The sequence below is a fragment of the Bombus huntii genome, chromosome 1 (assembly GCF_024542735.1).
Source record: "Bombus huntii isolate Logan2020A chromosome 1, iyBomHunt1.1, whole genome shotgun sequence".
Lineage (NCBI taxonomy): Eukaryota > Metazoa > Arthropoda > Insecta > Hymenoptera > Apidae > Bombus > Bombus huntii.
Window position 1 is genome coordinate 6,357,128 of NC_066238.1, and position 15,254 is coordinate 6,372,381.

The window sequence follows — 15,254 nt, forward strand, 5'->3', positions numbered from 1 at the left end:
TTAGTTGTTTTTATATTCATAGTTTTCGAAAAAATCGTATGCAGATAGATACATATCACATTAGTTGTTTCATGTTCATTCTGTTTTTGCATTGGAATCGTTAGCTCTCCTACTTTTAGTTCTTGACAATCAAATGCAATTACTTTCATATGTGAAATATTATACTGCAGATTTGTGCTATGCAACGTTATGGATACAAAGCGTTATTCTGGATACTTGCTATTGATATCAGGCGAAATGAAATTTTTAAATGCAAGAAGAAAGGAAAAATTATGTTGCTATAATTTTGGAGCGTCTATTGATTTTTCACATGACTGAAAAAAATAAAAATGGAAAGGATTGTCAGAGAAATTATAATGGCCAATTCGTGATTTCTTATAAACATCATTGCATTTTATAGCAGTGTATTTTCTTAATTGCTCTAGCAGGAATAAAAATAAGTCAATCCATTAGTAGTTAACCAAATATTCCATAGATCCAATAAATACAGAATAATGTATTCCATACGCTACTAAATGTATACAGCACTAAAATATGGTATATGCAATTACGTTAATTTATTAGAATTTACAAAGTAGGAAAATAAATGCTCTTGAATCCATCGTATCACTCAGTATATAAATCCTACGTTACTGCTAAGCACAATTTTATTTCAATGAAATTCAACACGATTTCAATGTTAAATTCGACTATAGTCTACGACATGCAGTTAGGTTAACTCTGAATATTTATGTTCCAATTTCGCTCGCGTTTCACTAAACACAAATTTGTAGAGTATCGAGAAAATTTTAATATAAAATTTCAAACAAGAAATCACGCGGATTAACGAACGTTCTTTCGCATTGCCTCGCACATAAGAAATCGTTCAACGATAGAAAATCGCAATCGAATGGAAAATAAAGAACGTATGGTTATAATTTATAATTTAAAAACCTAAAGTAAAAGACTACTTCTCTTGAGTCCGCTTTACAAGCTAATATAGACTGTACTATAAGTCAATATAATACAATATTTACAAGTTAGTATCTAATTTTGTTACTGATTATAGAAACATTTTTCGAACCAGTTTTGTAGAACGAAATTTTCAAATGACAAAAGTGGAGTTGGCTTCGGAAATAGACCAGACGCGTGCAATTTGTTTTATCGTCAAGAATCGTAACCACGATACGTTTCAATCGGGGCGCATTCGTCGCAGGATGTAATATAATTTGCATTTCGTTGCGCGTTTTCAGTCGCTGCGCCGGGAAATTGAAAGAAAAACAAGATTGGCTGCGTTGACAGGAAAGAGACGGGTGGCAAAGAAACTCCGACGTCGAGAGATCTCTCGATTCACGCTTCGCCTTTCGTGTTTTAATATCCGGAACGCTCACGTGTATCTTATCTTTGGAGCTTGCCGCTTAGAAGCGAGGATGTAATTTGCCAAATGCGTGCTTCATAAAATTATCCCAGCTGTTAATGTCTTGATAGGTTGTTGACAATTTGAAACTCCTGTATTACAAATTGAATAGATAGTATGTTATCTTCCCTGAACTATTTTTAAACCGTGAAATCGTAACATTACGGTGGTGTTTTACATACGTAGATAATTTCAAAACGTTGACAAATCTTTAAATATAAACTGATCGCCTTAGTTTCCAATGAATAACGTATGTGCTATTTTCTAGATTGAAAATTTATTCAGATTTTAACGCAAAATATTCGACTACTACTTTGGCGTTCTCTATTGTGATAATTTTTTATTATTGTACTATATTTTGTACCGATTAAAACAAATGAAAATCTATTGATATGAAGTTTAGAGAATGGAACGGATAATGTAATAATTTTCAATTAACATTATATAAAGAGTAAAGAAGAATATTTGTTTTCGTTACGATTCTTTTTCCATTCATTAAGCTCGATTGTTAATTAATTCTTCGTTATAAATTTCACCAGCTCGCCGTTTGATTTGACCTTAGATATCACAAGTGCATAATGAGGGATAACATTTTTATCTGTAACTACATAACTCTTTTGCCTTGTTACTTTCAAACTGGTATTTTCATAAGATAAAGTTAACTGTTGATTAGACGAAACGTTCATTTGTCTCAAGGTAAAGAATTGATATTGAATTTCGTGTCAGTGTTCGTAGCAATGTAAAGTTAACATTGTAGGAACGAATAAATTATCTAATTCGAATGTCTAATTCGGAATTATCAATTAAAACTGGAACGTTCAAGCGCATACACGTGGACATCGTAAATCAAATACAAGACATATGATGACCTTAAAGAGAATTGCTATTGACGAAACTTACCTTCGAGCAAATTCGCGACAATTATCTGCAAAACAAAAATTTATGTAAAGATGTATTCGTGTTTTAGAGTGGAAGGTTTTGAGAGATCCTTCTTGCGAATAAACGTTTCAGCTTTGCAGGCTTTAACGTAAAAGCGTAAAAGCATCGAGTGAGAAGTTGAACTACGAAGTTCTGGATAATCGACAGGACTAAAAATGGGATACGTCTGTTGCAGTGGCTTCAGGGAATTTTTGGAATGCTCGCATCATACGATTCGTCGGCAATGTGGCTATGACACAGCTCAATTTGCAAAGGGGTTCCTCGACAGAATGTCGTCCTCACTTCTTAAGGTAAATATTTGCCACTTTTGCCTCGGGAGAAACTGTTGTCGCCACAACGAGGCACGTCCGGTCGTGTAATGCTGCAGCTCTCGTGAAGTTACTTAAAATATGTATCTACTGGCTGAACATACGGTGCAAAATACTTACACGGACCTGTATATCGTTGGGAGACGATGTTACATCCCGATGAAAATTTTACTTTCATCGAAGATATGAACGAATTTTTTAATTTCATTATTCTTTAAGATTTTCATCGCTTTTTAAAAAATTTTTTTTGCATGTTGTGTACAATATAATTGGATCTAGAATTCACCAAGAAGATCAATGAGTACATTTTTTGGCTATTAAATTAATATTTTCAACCTTTTGTTTGATACTTGAAGGGAATTAAAAACGGCAGAATAGATGAGTTCTTTCGCGATACGTCTATACACGTAAGGTCTTCTGATAAAACAAATCGGGTGGCTTCTTCTTATCGAAGATGGTGAAATAAAATAATTTATTTTCCTGCACACATACTTGCAATTAATTTCTTATTTATCCATCAATATCAATTTTTAGTTTGCCACAGTTCTCTTATGTCAGTGTCTCTTACCGTCAATGTTTACTTCGTCAACGATGTTAAAAAATTGCATGATCCAATACAGGCATATTAAATCAACCCTTAAACGGTGTAGGCTGAGTCAATCCTCGTGCAAGTACAAATATTTCACGTTTATATCGCTTTCTAAAAAATACATTCACATATTATGTAGGCTATCGTATTGCGTCAAGTTTAACAGTTTTTTAGTCCATGCAATTTATCTAGTAACGTGGGTCACCGATGACCATCGTCACGTGTCAACCGGTTGACGTTCCCTGTTCACTAGCGATTTTTCCATAACGCTATTAACCTGTACGCGATTTTCGGATGATTTCAGGAACATTGTGCGCCGTATACGGAGAAGGAGTGCTGGATCGGTAGCGGCGCTAGTAGCGTGTACAATGTACAGACACTAGTGATGGTCGTTTTGGCGGTGCTAGCAAGGTACTTCACGTAAGCGATTAGGCGGCACTCGTAGCCAGAAAAAGGGGACGATTTCCGTGCATCACGAGCGTCGTGCTGAAACCGGGGCCCCCGTTCGTTCTCCGCTTCAGATTCGCCAGAATATTTTTTTATTTTCCGACGAGCAACCAAGAAGAGGAAAAAAGGAGGCACGCGCACGCGAGCAACGAGTGGGTCGAGAGTATTAAGAGAGGTAGCGCGAAGGAGAAAAAGGAAAAAGGTAACAAAGACAAAGGGGAAGGATGTGGAGAAAGGAAAAAGGAAGGAGACGCAGGACGAGAAAAAGTTAAGGAAAGGGAATAAACCGGCTGGACACGATCAAAGAGAGGCAGGAAGAAAGTTCTCTCGCCACGTTCTCCGCACGCGAACTTCCTCGCCGCGCTCGTGCGGCAACCGTTTCTCTTTGACGGGAAACGCTCGTGGAAAACAAAGAAGAGAACGTGCTTTCGGACACTGCGACGGGCTTAATCATGCAATCAGAAGGCACGTGCGCCAAGGTGGACGTGTTCCGTCGTGCTGTCACCACTGCTCTACTATTCGTAGTGCTTCGATGCTCGAGAATCGAATACATGAGCTGGATCGGTTTAAGATCGGATGCTGAATATAGACGCGCCATATCTTGATTACGTTTTAAGTTGTTATTTGTCAAATAGCTGCTCTGTTCGAGTATTGCCTCGCGTGTCGTACTAAAGGAGAGAACAGAAAGCGTGAAGCTGACGTGATTTAATAGGGGAATACAGATGAAAACGAAAGAAATTTACGAGGGACGATTAGAAGATGTCGATACGACACGTTAAATTCTATTTCCAGTTTTGCTATGGAACAGCAGTGGAAAGGAGGAAATGAAAATTACAACCGTGACACATGAAACGCTCGATTCCTTGAAAATCTGGTCATCGAGTGTTTAATCGTAGATGGACGACACGTAAAAGCGCTGATACTCGTCTGCTTGGCGCGGAAAAGCCTTTAGAGCTAAGAATAAAACCATTTTCTCATAGCGACGTATAGCGACGAACTGTATGAAGAAAAGGGGAATCAAACGTGGAACGCATCTGTTGGCGATAAACGTAACTCCGACTAGTCACCATTTGCCATATCTGTTTTCGAAGCGCACGCCACTTGAAAGAAACCAGTATATCCTAGATCTTTCTAACGAATACTAGATGTGATTGCTTCGAGTAAGAACGGGTAGAAGGTTCGCACCGAGGATCGGATACCTCAGAAGAACTCCAATTTCACGAGCAGCTTGATGAAGCTGTGGGAAATCAAGCGGAAATGTTCGAGCAAAAAAGTGTGGTTCTTCGGTCCATCGAAAAACCGGTATAATCATTCGAATCTAACGTTTGTTTGAAATATGATAATTCGAAAAGTGTATTCAATTAATTGATTTTTCCTATCGTTCATTTTCTATGTCAATAGCTGCGACGTTTCAGAGAAAACACTCGCATTCGTTTACCTACATTTTAATGAATCATTAATCGATACAGATACGAGAGCAAATTACGCTAGAAATTTTACGAACAAACGTTCAACTTTATATCAAGAAATGAACGAATGAATAGACTCGAGAGAGTGAAATCACAGGTTTCTATGGGTTCAAACATCTGCGAGATTAAAACCTACGGTACTTTGGTCGCGAATAGCAGATAATAATACAATACCTACTCTCGCTGTTGGATTTACTAGGAGCGTCGTTGCAGCGAAACGAGGAACAAGTATTCGAGAAATAGCATCCTTGTCCCTGCGTTCGGGTCGGGAGCCATGGGACACAGAGGCGTCGGAGAAAATCGACAAACGAAGCTGGTATCGCTACAACGGGCGCTTCGTCTTGTCTCGCGAGGAGCCCTTGTTACAACGAGCGTCTCGTGTACAGTGCTAAGCAAACGTTCGAGAAACGAGGTGAATTGTTGGTCATTGAAAGGGATGACGAAAATGAAGAAAAGTGAAAAGGAAGATGGAGGAGAGAAGAGGGAGGAAAGCGTGTCTTCGTTCAACGCATAGAAAGACGAAAAATAGCGCAGGAGCTTGTGAAAAGAGATTGAAGGAGGAAAGGAAGAAAAGAGGCGACGAATCGTGAGCTGATGAAAATGTGACTCGTTTTGGTTCTCCAAACGCGATTTCGAATAGTTAGAAGCAGCTTCGAATGGCTGAACGTGACAGCGGCGATCACACTGGTTGGTATCTCGGCTGCAGACGATGCGACATTTTTCATCGGTGCGACCTCGGCGAAATGCTGGCGGAACAGTGCTGTTTCAGATGCAGAACGTTCTCTAGTTGCTCGATTGCTTATGCAGTCGACACGCCGCGGGTGGCGTAATCGAAAGGCGGAAAGTGACAAGGAACTGATAGTCTGCAATTGCGTGCGGAACTATTTCTATGGAGATATTCCGGATAGATTTCCAAGGAGAACTTCGCGTCCTAGAAATATCAGTAGAAGTACCATCTGCTATTAATATGTAACCTCTGAAGAAGTAGTTGTACTTCGGCAGATCTTCACCTCCTTTCGACTATTTCCGCTTTGAGATTATTGATTCTTGTCTTTCATCAGGCGATTTCTAAGATCCGTTTAAACGCTTGTTCTTTGCATATTCTTTTGATGTTTCATCAGGACATATCGGACAGTCGATAAACAATTGACAAGATCGTATTATTGCCTTTGTTTCTATAAAACCATTCGGCCCGTTAGTGTCGTTCGTAAAATCTATTTAACTTCAAGACGAAGAAAAACTTCATCATAATAAATTGGCATTATTTTGCCTTACTGGAAGACAGTTATCATCAATGTTCCTCTCGGACGTCTTTGATTTTATAGTTGGTACAGAAAATATCCTGAAGGACTGTTGTGTCGATACGAACTATCGTTATTCCCTATGCACCCGATCGAGGAGTGTATCGTGGGTCGTAAGTGAAGTGGAAAGGAAGAGGAAGAAAGGAGCGACGAAGCTTTTCAGTGGCTGGAAGAGGACGCTGTTCTTCCGCTACGTGCTTCGGCTATCGCTGTAAACAGGGGTAGATAGCGAGCCAACTGTTCGAGGGGTCGATTCTCGTGCTGAAAGGGAATTACTTCCAGCGTGGTGGCTCAGCACAAGTCTCACCAGGGGATCTTAAAGTGTTTGAATCGACTTGACGAGCTTTTGCCTACCTACTGACCGTATTTTTTACTGCTGACCATATTTCGTTCTAGAGAACACTGTGTTAATTCTGTTGCTGAAGAAAAGAACGTGCAACGATAAGCGATATGACTTCTTCGTTGAAGGAGGAATTAATTATTGAAAAATTTATAATTCGATGTTTATGTGCTAACAAATTGTGTATTAGTGATAGAATATTGTGAAAAATCACTGTCTTGATCACTTAGTAGCACTGATTTTTATTAAAAGGTATCGTTACGACAATATTCTAAAGGGCAGATCTGAAATGAAAAGATGCTTCTTTTGTATCAAAAATTTATTAAACATAGACAATCTCTAATTGTGAGATACTTTGTGAGTACTTACAAGTATAATTTGCTGTTGTGTCAATGAAGAAGAAAAAGAAGAGCAGTGGAAAATCAACATTGTGACTTATAACAATATATGTTACGCGTTTGAATATAACACGGGCCTATACACTGAATCTCTGTTCAGAAATGTTAAGAACAATATTACCGAGCCTGTAACTAATTCTCAAGTACATCAAATTCTACCCGCTTTAAAAATTTTCAATTGTAGAAGAATTTACGTAATGCTACGATCACTGCCCACATTGAATCCAAGAAAATCCAGCAAAATAAACGAATCCTAAGCAGAAAACGAAGCCAATCGAGAAACAAAAAACGTGATTAATTTCCGCATATCGTACAATAAATTGTTGTTATTTCTCGCAACTCTTTTATATCTGCCACTACGATCAAGCTTAAGAAGAAGAAGAAGAAGAAGAAGAAAAAGAAGAGAGGAAAAAGAAGAAGCTGAAACGCTTCTTACAGAGCGGATTGTGGGTCAGTTGCTTTAAAGCCACTTTGTCACACGCCATATTCCTTCTTGGCGAGAAAGAGAGAGAAACGGTTGACAAGATAGGCGAGAAGTAGAAGAGCAATAAGTGATGAGATCGATTTCGCTGTATCGAGCGATATTATATGGCTTCGATGAAAAATAGATGGTTGAAAGAGGCGGCGCAGGTGTATCGGACAACTGTATGACATTGTCTTTCCACATTAAAGATCCGTTTAAAACGGTGCTCTCTCGAGAACGAGTCGTATGATCGTAAAACACAGAGAATACGTTTCCCGAGAGAATTGTTTAACTTAATTTCGAATAACGTGTCTTGTACTGTCTGAAACTTGAACGTAGAGAAGACACGTAGCTCTGTTCTGTATCAATCATACAACGTTTTAAATCTAAAACGCGGAAGAAGAGAAAAAGCGATGGAATCGTTCAAAATTATACGCTGCAGCGATCCGTGGAAATTAATGGAAGCGGCAAAAGGAGAAATGAGATTTCGCCGATTCGAGGAGGAAAATTATTACTCTTCTACAAATTTCCTCGTCAACGACGAGGAAGCAGCGAATATATAGCATGTACGCAGAATGTTCTGAATGATTGGGAAAGGCCGGACACGAACGTGGTGTAATGGAAAAGAGGAGAAGAAATGGATCGGGTGTCAGCTGCTTCGACCAGGTCTGATTTTCGTGCACGTACCATTTTCCTGGTTCAACTCGAAACGCGCTCTAAATAGCAAGCGAAACGCGGACTCGAGAAAAATCACTTTCATCGTCGCACGCGACACGTGACCACGTCCACGGAAAAATCACGGACGAACGAGAATTCCGCTCTTTTGCTACGTGTCGTTTCTATCTTAAACGGGTCCTAAGCCGGGAACGTGGTTACAGTTTGGGAAACGTCCACGATAGATAACCGTGTACGTGTATTATACCAGACGATTTCTTGCTTATTTCGAACGAAATATCGATCGTGTATTATTTCGATAATCGTTTAGAGCAACCTGTTCATGGAAAGGTTCCGTAGTATAAAATGGGGAAATTGATCCTTTCTGAAACTTTTATTTTGCAATCGTTTTTTCTATACATTGAGAATTAATTCGAATTAATTTTTGAAAACAGCCGATGATTAACTTTTTGTCAGATTCAGAACATAGAATGAGAGGTATAGGACATATATCGTGGCGTAGATAATTAATTATGCAAACTGATATTTGCAAGTAAACAAGTAGTAAAATTGTTTGACAAATCCTTTCCATAGTCGAAATTTATACGTGTCTGACGGTTATAATGATTATTAATGGTTTTATATGTCAGATTAATTGAACTTATCGCATAAGCAATTTAAATGAAAGTAACGTAAAAAGAAAAAGAACTTTTGTAACCATTCATGATCCAAGAATACTGGATTATACTGGATTAACAAAAGGTAGAAGTTTTCCATTCTCTGAAAGATTTTTTAATTATTCAGCTATACTAGTGGATTTATTTTGACTTACAAAAGAGACCAGTTAAGACAGTTCGCGGAACAACACCAACCCTATACGTATAATTATGGTGTTCAATATTTCTTCTATTTCAATATTAGAAAGTAAATTCACATATAATAATTTTATAAACTATCCCTGATATTTTTCTAGTTGTCGTGTACAATTTTTGAATATATGCGGAAAAAATGAAAAATAGAATCAACTTACTATCATTGTTGGCAACTATGTGCTCTCAACGTTCACATTTCCGTGACACTGGTTACACGAATTGAATTCGATAGAAACCGGATTCCAGGTTCCGTCTCTCGCATCTCGCAGAGACATAGCTGATGCGTGTAATTTATGCATGCTTCCATCACGGTAAGCCTTGTGACGTATCTTGCAACGCGTGACAAATAGATCGTTGCCTTTGAAGCCAACATTGTTGATCCAACGACTCAACGTGAACTCAAATCCAAAGTCAGTCAGACGAATTGAGTAACGATAGAACCTGGTACAGGAATCCTATGTGCGACTTATCCCGTTCGTATTAACCGTACGATATCTGTTAAACGTCTTATGTATATCTCACAATCTAATTTGCTTAAAGCTTTCGCTATTATGGAGGATCATTGTCGCTCTTTATGAAGTGACCTTCCTTACGTTACGAGCACGATCCTCGTACGGTTGTTCGCCGCACGATCTTCATATTTTTATCGAAAATGATAGAAAATGTTCGAGTTGTACGATACAAAATACAACTATCTAGTCCTTTGAATAATTAAAAATTATGAACATGAACATCGTCGATGAATGATATAAGATTCACTATAAACAATTGCGATGAGAATACGAAAGTACTTCCGTATACGTCAATGATATTTAAAGAATGAAATTTAGTGTATTTTATTCGCAAAAGATAAATTACTAGGATTTTAAGGTAAATGAAATTTTCAGAAAAAAATTATTTCGTGACTAATTAGATAATTTAATATGTATTAATTAGATAATTTAATATGTAATAGGTATTGGCATTTATAGCGAAAGGGTAATCTCAAAATGTTTAGAACGCTTCTTTCGTAGGTTAACAAGCAGGTTTTTCAAAAAAGATGCGTCACTTTAATGTTGAACATATAGTAATTTAATCTTTTGCGATGAAAGTTAATTTTTTATAATTCTTCAGAAAGTTCACAGTCGAAACGTTGTTTTCCTTTTTTTGCTATGTCAGTATAAACAACTTGCTTGTTCCTTCGTCCAGGATTATTCGACTTGTTATTGATTGCTTTTTGAGAATGAGCAGTAGCGAAAGAACTCTATTAGTAATAATTTATCTTGCTCTTATCCTTAACGATAATTGCTTTATTTTTCTTCCACGGTTACTCAAATTAGCATTATTTCAAGAGTATTTACAATATTCATGTTTATTGATGCGATTATTAGCGAATGTGTCTGCCCTAAATTTGAAAAGAGATTATGTTACTTAATTTCGAGTCAAAAAGTTGAAGCTCTTACAATTTAATTAAGGCTTCCGCATGCAAATCCTACCCTTTTGGGAACAGTATCCTGACGTTTAACATTGAAGCTAGTTTCATTTGAGATCAAGAGACACACTGGAATTGTATCGTCCCTTTATACAGTTCGTGAAAGTTTCGCTTTTGCTTGAACGACGGCGTTGCCGTTCCACGGTGATATTCGACTCGAGTAAAAATAGCCAAGAAACTTCTACGGAAAAATTGTAATAAATGTTTCTCGTGTCACAGTATCAGTAGCCCATAATTTTTATAATTTAGAAAGTTACTTTATATTCGTTCTTAAGTTTCGTTTTCTAATAGACCATTAATTCTTGCAGAATTTGCGAGGTCAAAGTTAACTTTTAATGACGCGCAGTTCGGCATCTGTGACAAAGTTGTAACCAGGCTACGCGGCAAAGAAAGATGGAATCCAATATTTGTTGTTTGTGTCAATAGAAAGATAGAGGTGGAGACTGCAGTAAGGGAAATGTTTCGTGTAAATAATCTCCTTGTACACATGTGCAAATAATGCTACCAGTTTCGAAGAGATACTTCAAATATAAACATCTGCACGAACGTGAAATGGTGAATATTAATTGAACATACGGGTGATACGAGTGATCGAAGAATATTTCGTATTATTAGTTGGATGTGAAGTAGCATAATATCGAAAGATATCATAATTTAGAAGCGTATCCGATTTTAAATTATTTTACGTTGTTCATCCAAATATACGAAGTTATATGGAGATTGGAATTTTAGTACACGATTTTCTATTAATTATTCATCGCGTCAGATCTCTATTTTAATTTGACAATTTTCAACCCTTATATATTAAAATAAAAAAATCGAATAAAATATTCAAGAGAGAACATTTCTACTAAAAACCGGTGTTATTATATTAAACGTTCGAAATGTATAAAACAATCAAATAAGATTTCCACCCGATAGCTATTAGTTTAAAAACAGAAATTATAAAATATAATTTAGTCCCTCGATTCACGTCCGTATTTATTTAATCGTATTTGCTCAAAATTTTCATGAAAGGAAAAATCAAAGCCTGCGAGCTTGAATAGGTAGAAACGCAAAGAGAGACAAGAACATGGCAGTTGGTCTTTCATCGAGTCAGAGTTGTAATTTAGTATCCACATTCGTGGACATAGCAGCGTAATTACCGCGGTGGTTAATTGACGCAGGCAATGCGTGGCTGCTCATCATACGAGCGGCGCCATAACATCGAATCCCTGTGGTTTCATCGGGATTCATTTTTGCGGTCAGCCTGTTATTCCTCATTAAACCTGTTCAAGCCCTTCCCTCTAGCATAATCGATGCTAGATCGATCCATGGAACATTTAACGAACTTCTGTTCATTAGTGCTTCAAGTGTATCTGTATTTCGTAATCTTCTTCTACTTTTGTTCTACGATAGTAGAATTTTGGAAAGGATTTGTTCAGACGAAAATATAGCATAGGTGTGAAGTATATAAATTTTATACTTTTTAAGACTAGGCTGTAGATGTTTATACATTTATTGGTAAATTAAAATACGTAAAAATGAAGAAAATTCAAAGTAAAATACTATTATAAAATATTATATACTTTGTAAGTATTATTTTATAAATAAAGTAATTTATAATTAGATACGATTAGAGAGCTAAATGAATCTGTAACTTTTACTTCTTTGATCGTGTTGAGGAAAATATAAATTTGTATAAACATTTGCAGTCTGTCTATAAATTACTATTATTCTAGTCACGATATTGAACACGATAATTTAAATGTAATAGATTCGTTTTTTAAGGAAGCTAGTTACTGGTGATAGTAATTGAAAAAAAGAACTATTTACGACTGGGTCTTTCTTTTAATTGGAAAAGATCGTCGTATACGAAATTATTTATATATAGCGGGTGAAGAAATTATTTAAAATTATTACATTTGTGTGGTTTCGTTTCGGTTTTTCTACGAATGAAAAGGACGCTTTCCCATTTTTTGCAACATAACGATCACGTTTATCGACAGAATTATCGAGTAATTAATCGATAATTAAAACGTATCGGGTGTCTTCATTTATTTATTGGCTTAAATTTTTCATGTAAAACTGCTAGTCAGGCATTTGTCAGATTTGTATAAATCATTTTAGAAAATGTTTTATTATTAAGTCGGTACATGCAGAGTTGCTTTTAAAAATCTAATAAATTAGAAATGTTTTAGTATTCGTTCCTACAATTCCAAAGCGTTTTTTAAAAAATTATTACATGTTATAATTTCTAAAAAAAAGAAGAATATACGTGCCAGCAAGCTCAAATTTTGAAACAAGCATATTTGACATGAACGAAACAAATAATAGATATATTCAGAAAAGAAAAAAGACATTGTCGAGGGACAAGATAAAATTATAATTAATGATTATAATTTTTATCATTACGTACAAAGGAATACAAGTAAAGACACTCACTGTCTTCAATATTTTCACGACTTGAAATCCAATAACGAATTGCTTAATATCAGCATTAAGTATTTCCCACCGAATTCTCGTGTTAATCGAAGAGAGATGATATATTCACGATATGGACTTTAGCGGTAATACTATATTCGTTGAGTCATGATTTTTTAATACACTACAATGCAATGTTAATTATTATATCATAACTTCGTTATTTTTATGGAAAAGACATTCGCCTATCATTAACCTGTTAATTAAGAGCAATTAGTTAAGTTGTCATTGCATCATACTTGCATAGCCATTATTTTTGTAATTATAACAACGTTGTATCATTTTTACATTTTTCACAAAATTATATATTATCACCTAAAATGTGTGGTAAATTATAATTTTCGTTTATTTCTGTCCGTAAGTCACACGCCTAATGTCCTTAAGATGGAAAAAAAGAACGTTTTAATTAGAAAATAAAATCTAATTTGGTAATTACTATTATTTATGTTTAAGGATTGTTGACTTATTTTAATAAATATACTACATATAAAATTGGCATAAAATAACATTTTTTATATAATTAACGTTTAATGGCGTTAATTTATGTAAAAGTAGCAAGTGATTTATGGGCAAAAATAATTCTTCAATTAACAGATTAACACACACTTCGAGCGATCAATTACGAATCAATTACGAGGTAACGATAATCGATCGTACGCGAACATGTGAAACTAAAGGGAAGAAACGATACGTAAGAAACGACAAGAAAAAGCATGCATTTCGCGAAACATTCTGTGGTCAGCAATTAACCGCGTGGAAATACAAAGTAATCCAAGAGCTTCGTTCACTGTTCTCGCGTATCAAACTTGAACGAGTTGAGAATGCGCGCAAACAGCTTTCCACGGAATTGTATCCGAAGCTTTAACGACTAGTTTAAATAATGCGATTCGTGGTTTCTCGAACGGGAAGAACGATCCTTGCACTTTTCCTATTCGAATTGATTTTTCGCGAGAAACCCTTCTTCGATTAATTTATTCTCATCGTCTATTTATTGCTTTTTATTCTACCGTGCCACTGAATTGGGGAATTAGGATTTACTAGTAAAATATTCAAATAATATTTCGTTATAATTATCGTACTTCTGGAGTGGAAACATAACATAAGTGGAAATATAACATTTATTTTTCTATTTCTTCTTTTTCTTTCTCTCTTTCTTCTTTATGTGCAACCGTGTGTTTGACTGACACGAAAATATTAGCACGACTGGAGGGACTAGTAGAAGTGTTACGCGTTCACAGAAGGTTGTTGTAAGTTAGGGGTAAAAAGTGACAGAACCTAGATCCCCACGCTATCACGCATACGTGTCAGGTACAGCATGTGAAATTCATGATTTCTCCATAGCTCAAAATTCTCGAGCCTCGGATAATATATATATACACATACGTAGTCCATGTGTCAATTAGCACTCCTTTGACTCGATATAATTATCGCAGTTATCTATCCATTAATCAGTTCCCAAAAAGCAGTATCCCACCTTTATTTCTACTAAAAATATATTAAATCGTTTATGTATAAAAGCTCTTAAAATCTTAAAAAGAGAAATAGAAAAGTAATCTGGAATAATGTTACTCTATTAGTACATTACTATGATCCTTGGTATTATCCAAAAGGAAGAAAAATTGTTTCCTACTTTTGCAGAATGAAAACATGGAGCACGATAATTATCATAAACGAAAAGGAAATAAATTCTAGTCGAGCACTGTCTTTAGTGGCAAGGTAGTAATAACGAAAGGGCGTTTAAGCGTTAAGAAGGTGGGATGTTCCTCGAGTCGAGAACGATCGCAGTTATTCTGATTATTTTTGTACCGTGTACATATTGTAGACGAAGATGATTAATTAACCGGGGCCAGGATGAAGCTTAAAAGCTTTTGTACGCCACTCGTATGTATTTCCCACTATCTTCGTCGATTTTTAAACTTAACGTTCCTTTCCATCGTCACCGTGGTCCCTTTCATAAACGAAGAAAAAGGAAACAATGAGATCGCGGACGATACGATCGATACTCGTCTCGCGATAAAACGAGTCCTGGTCGTAGTTACGTTATTATTTAGTCATGATAGTCGTGCTCGACCCATTATTATTATTATTACTATTATTATTATTATTATTATTATTATTATTATTACTGTTACTATTATTACTAC

The 15,254-nt window shown here is 36.1% G+C and overlaps 1 protein-coding gene across 3 annotated transcripts in view; it reads left to right on the forward strand.

Moving 5' to 3' along the window:
- Window positions 1-15,254, forward strand: part of LOC126863413 (uncharacterized) — a 187,644-nt gene that overhangs the window by 65,597 nt on the left and 106,793 nt on the right. For 2 of the 3 annotated variants that reach the window (XR_007688858.1, XM_050613554.1), the window contains exon 5: window positions 2,511-2,625. Coding sequence is in view for 2 of the 3 variants with exons in the window: in XM_050613554.1 (XP_050469511.1) it covers window positions 2,511-2,625 (115 nt within the window). In the remaining variant the exon portion in view is untranslated. Of the gene's footprint in view, window positions 1-2,510; window positions 2,626-3,536; window positions 6,260-15,254 lie in introns of those variants that run through there. The other variant, XM_050613539.1, reaches the window with a different exon arrangement.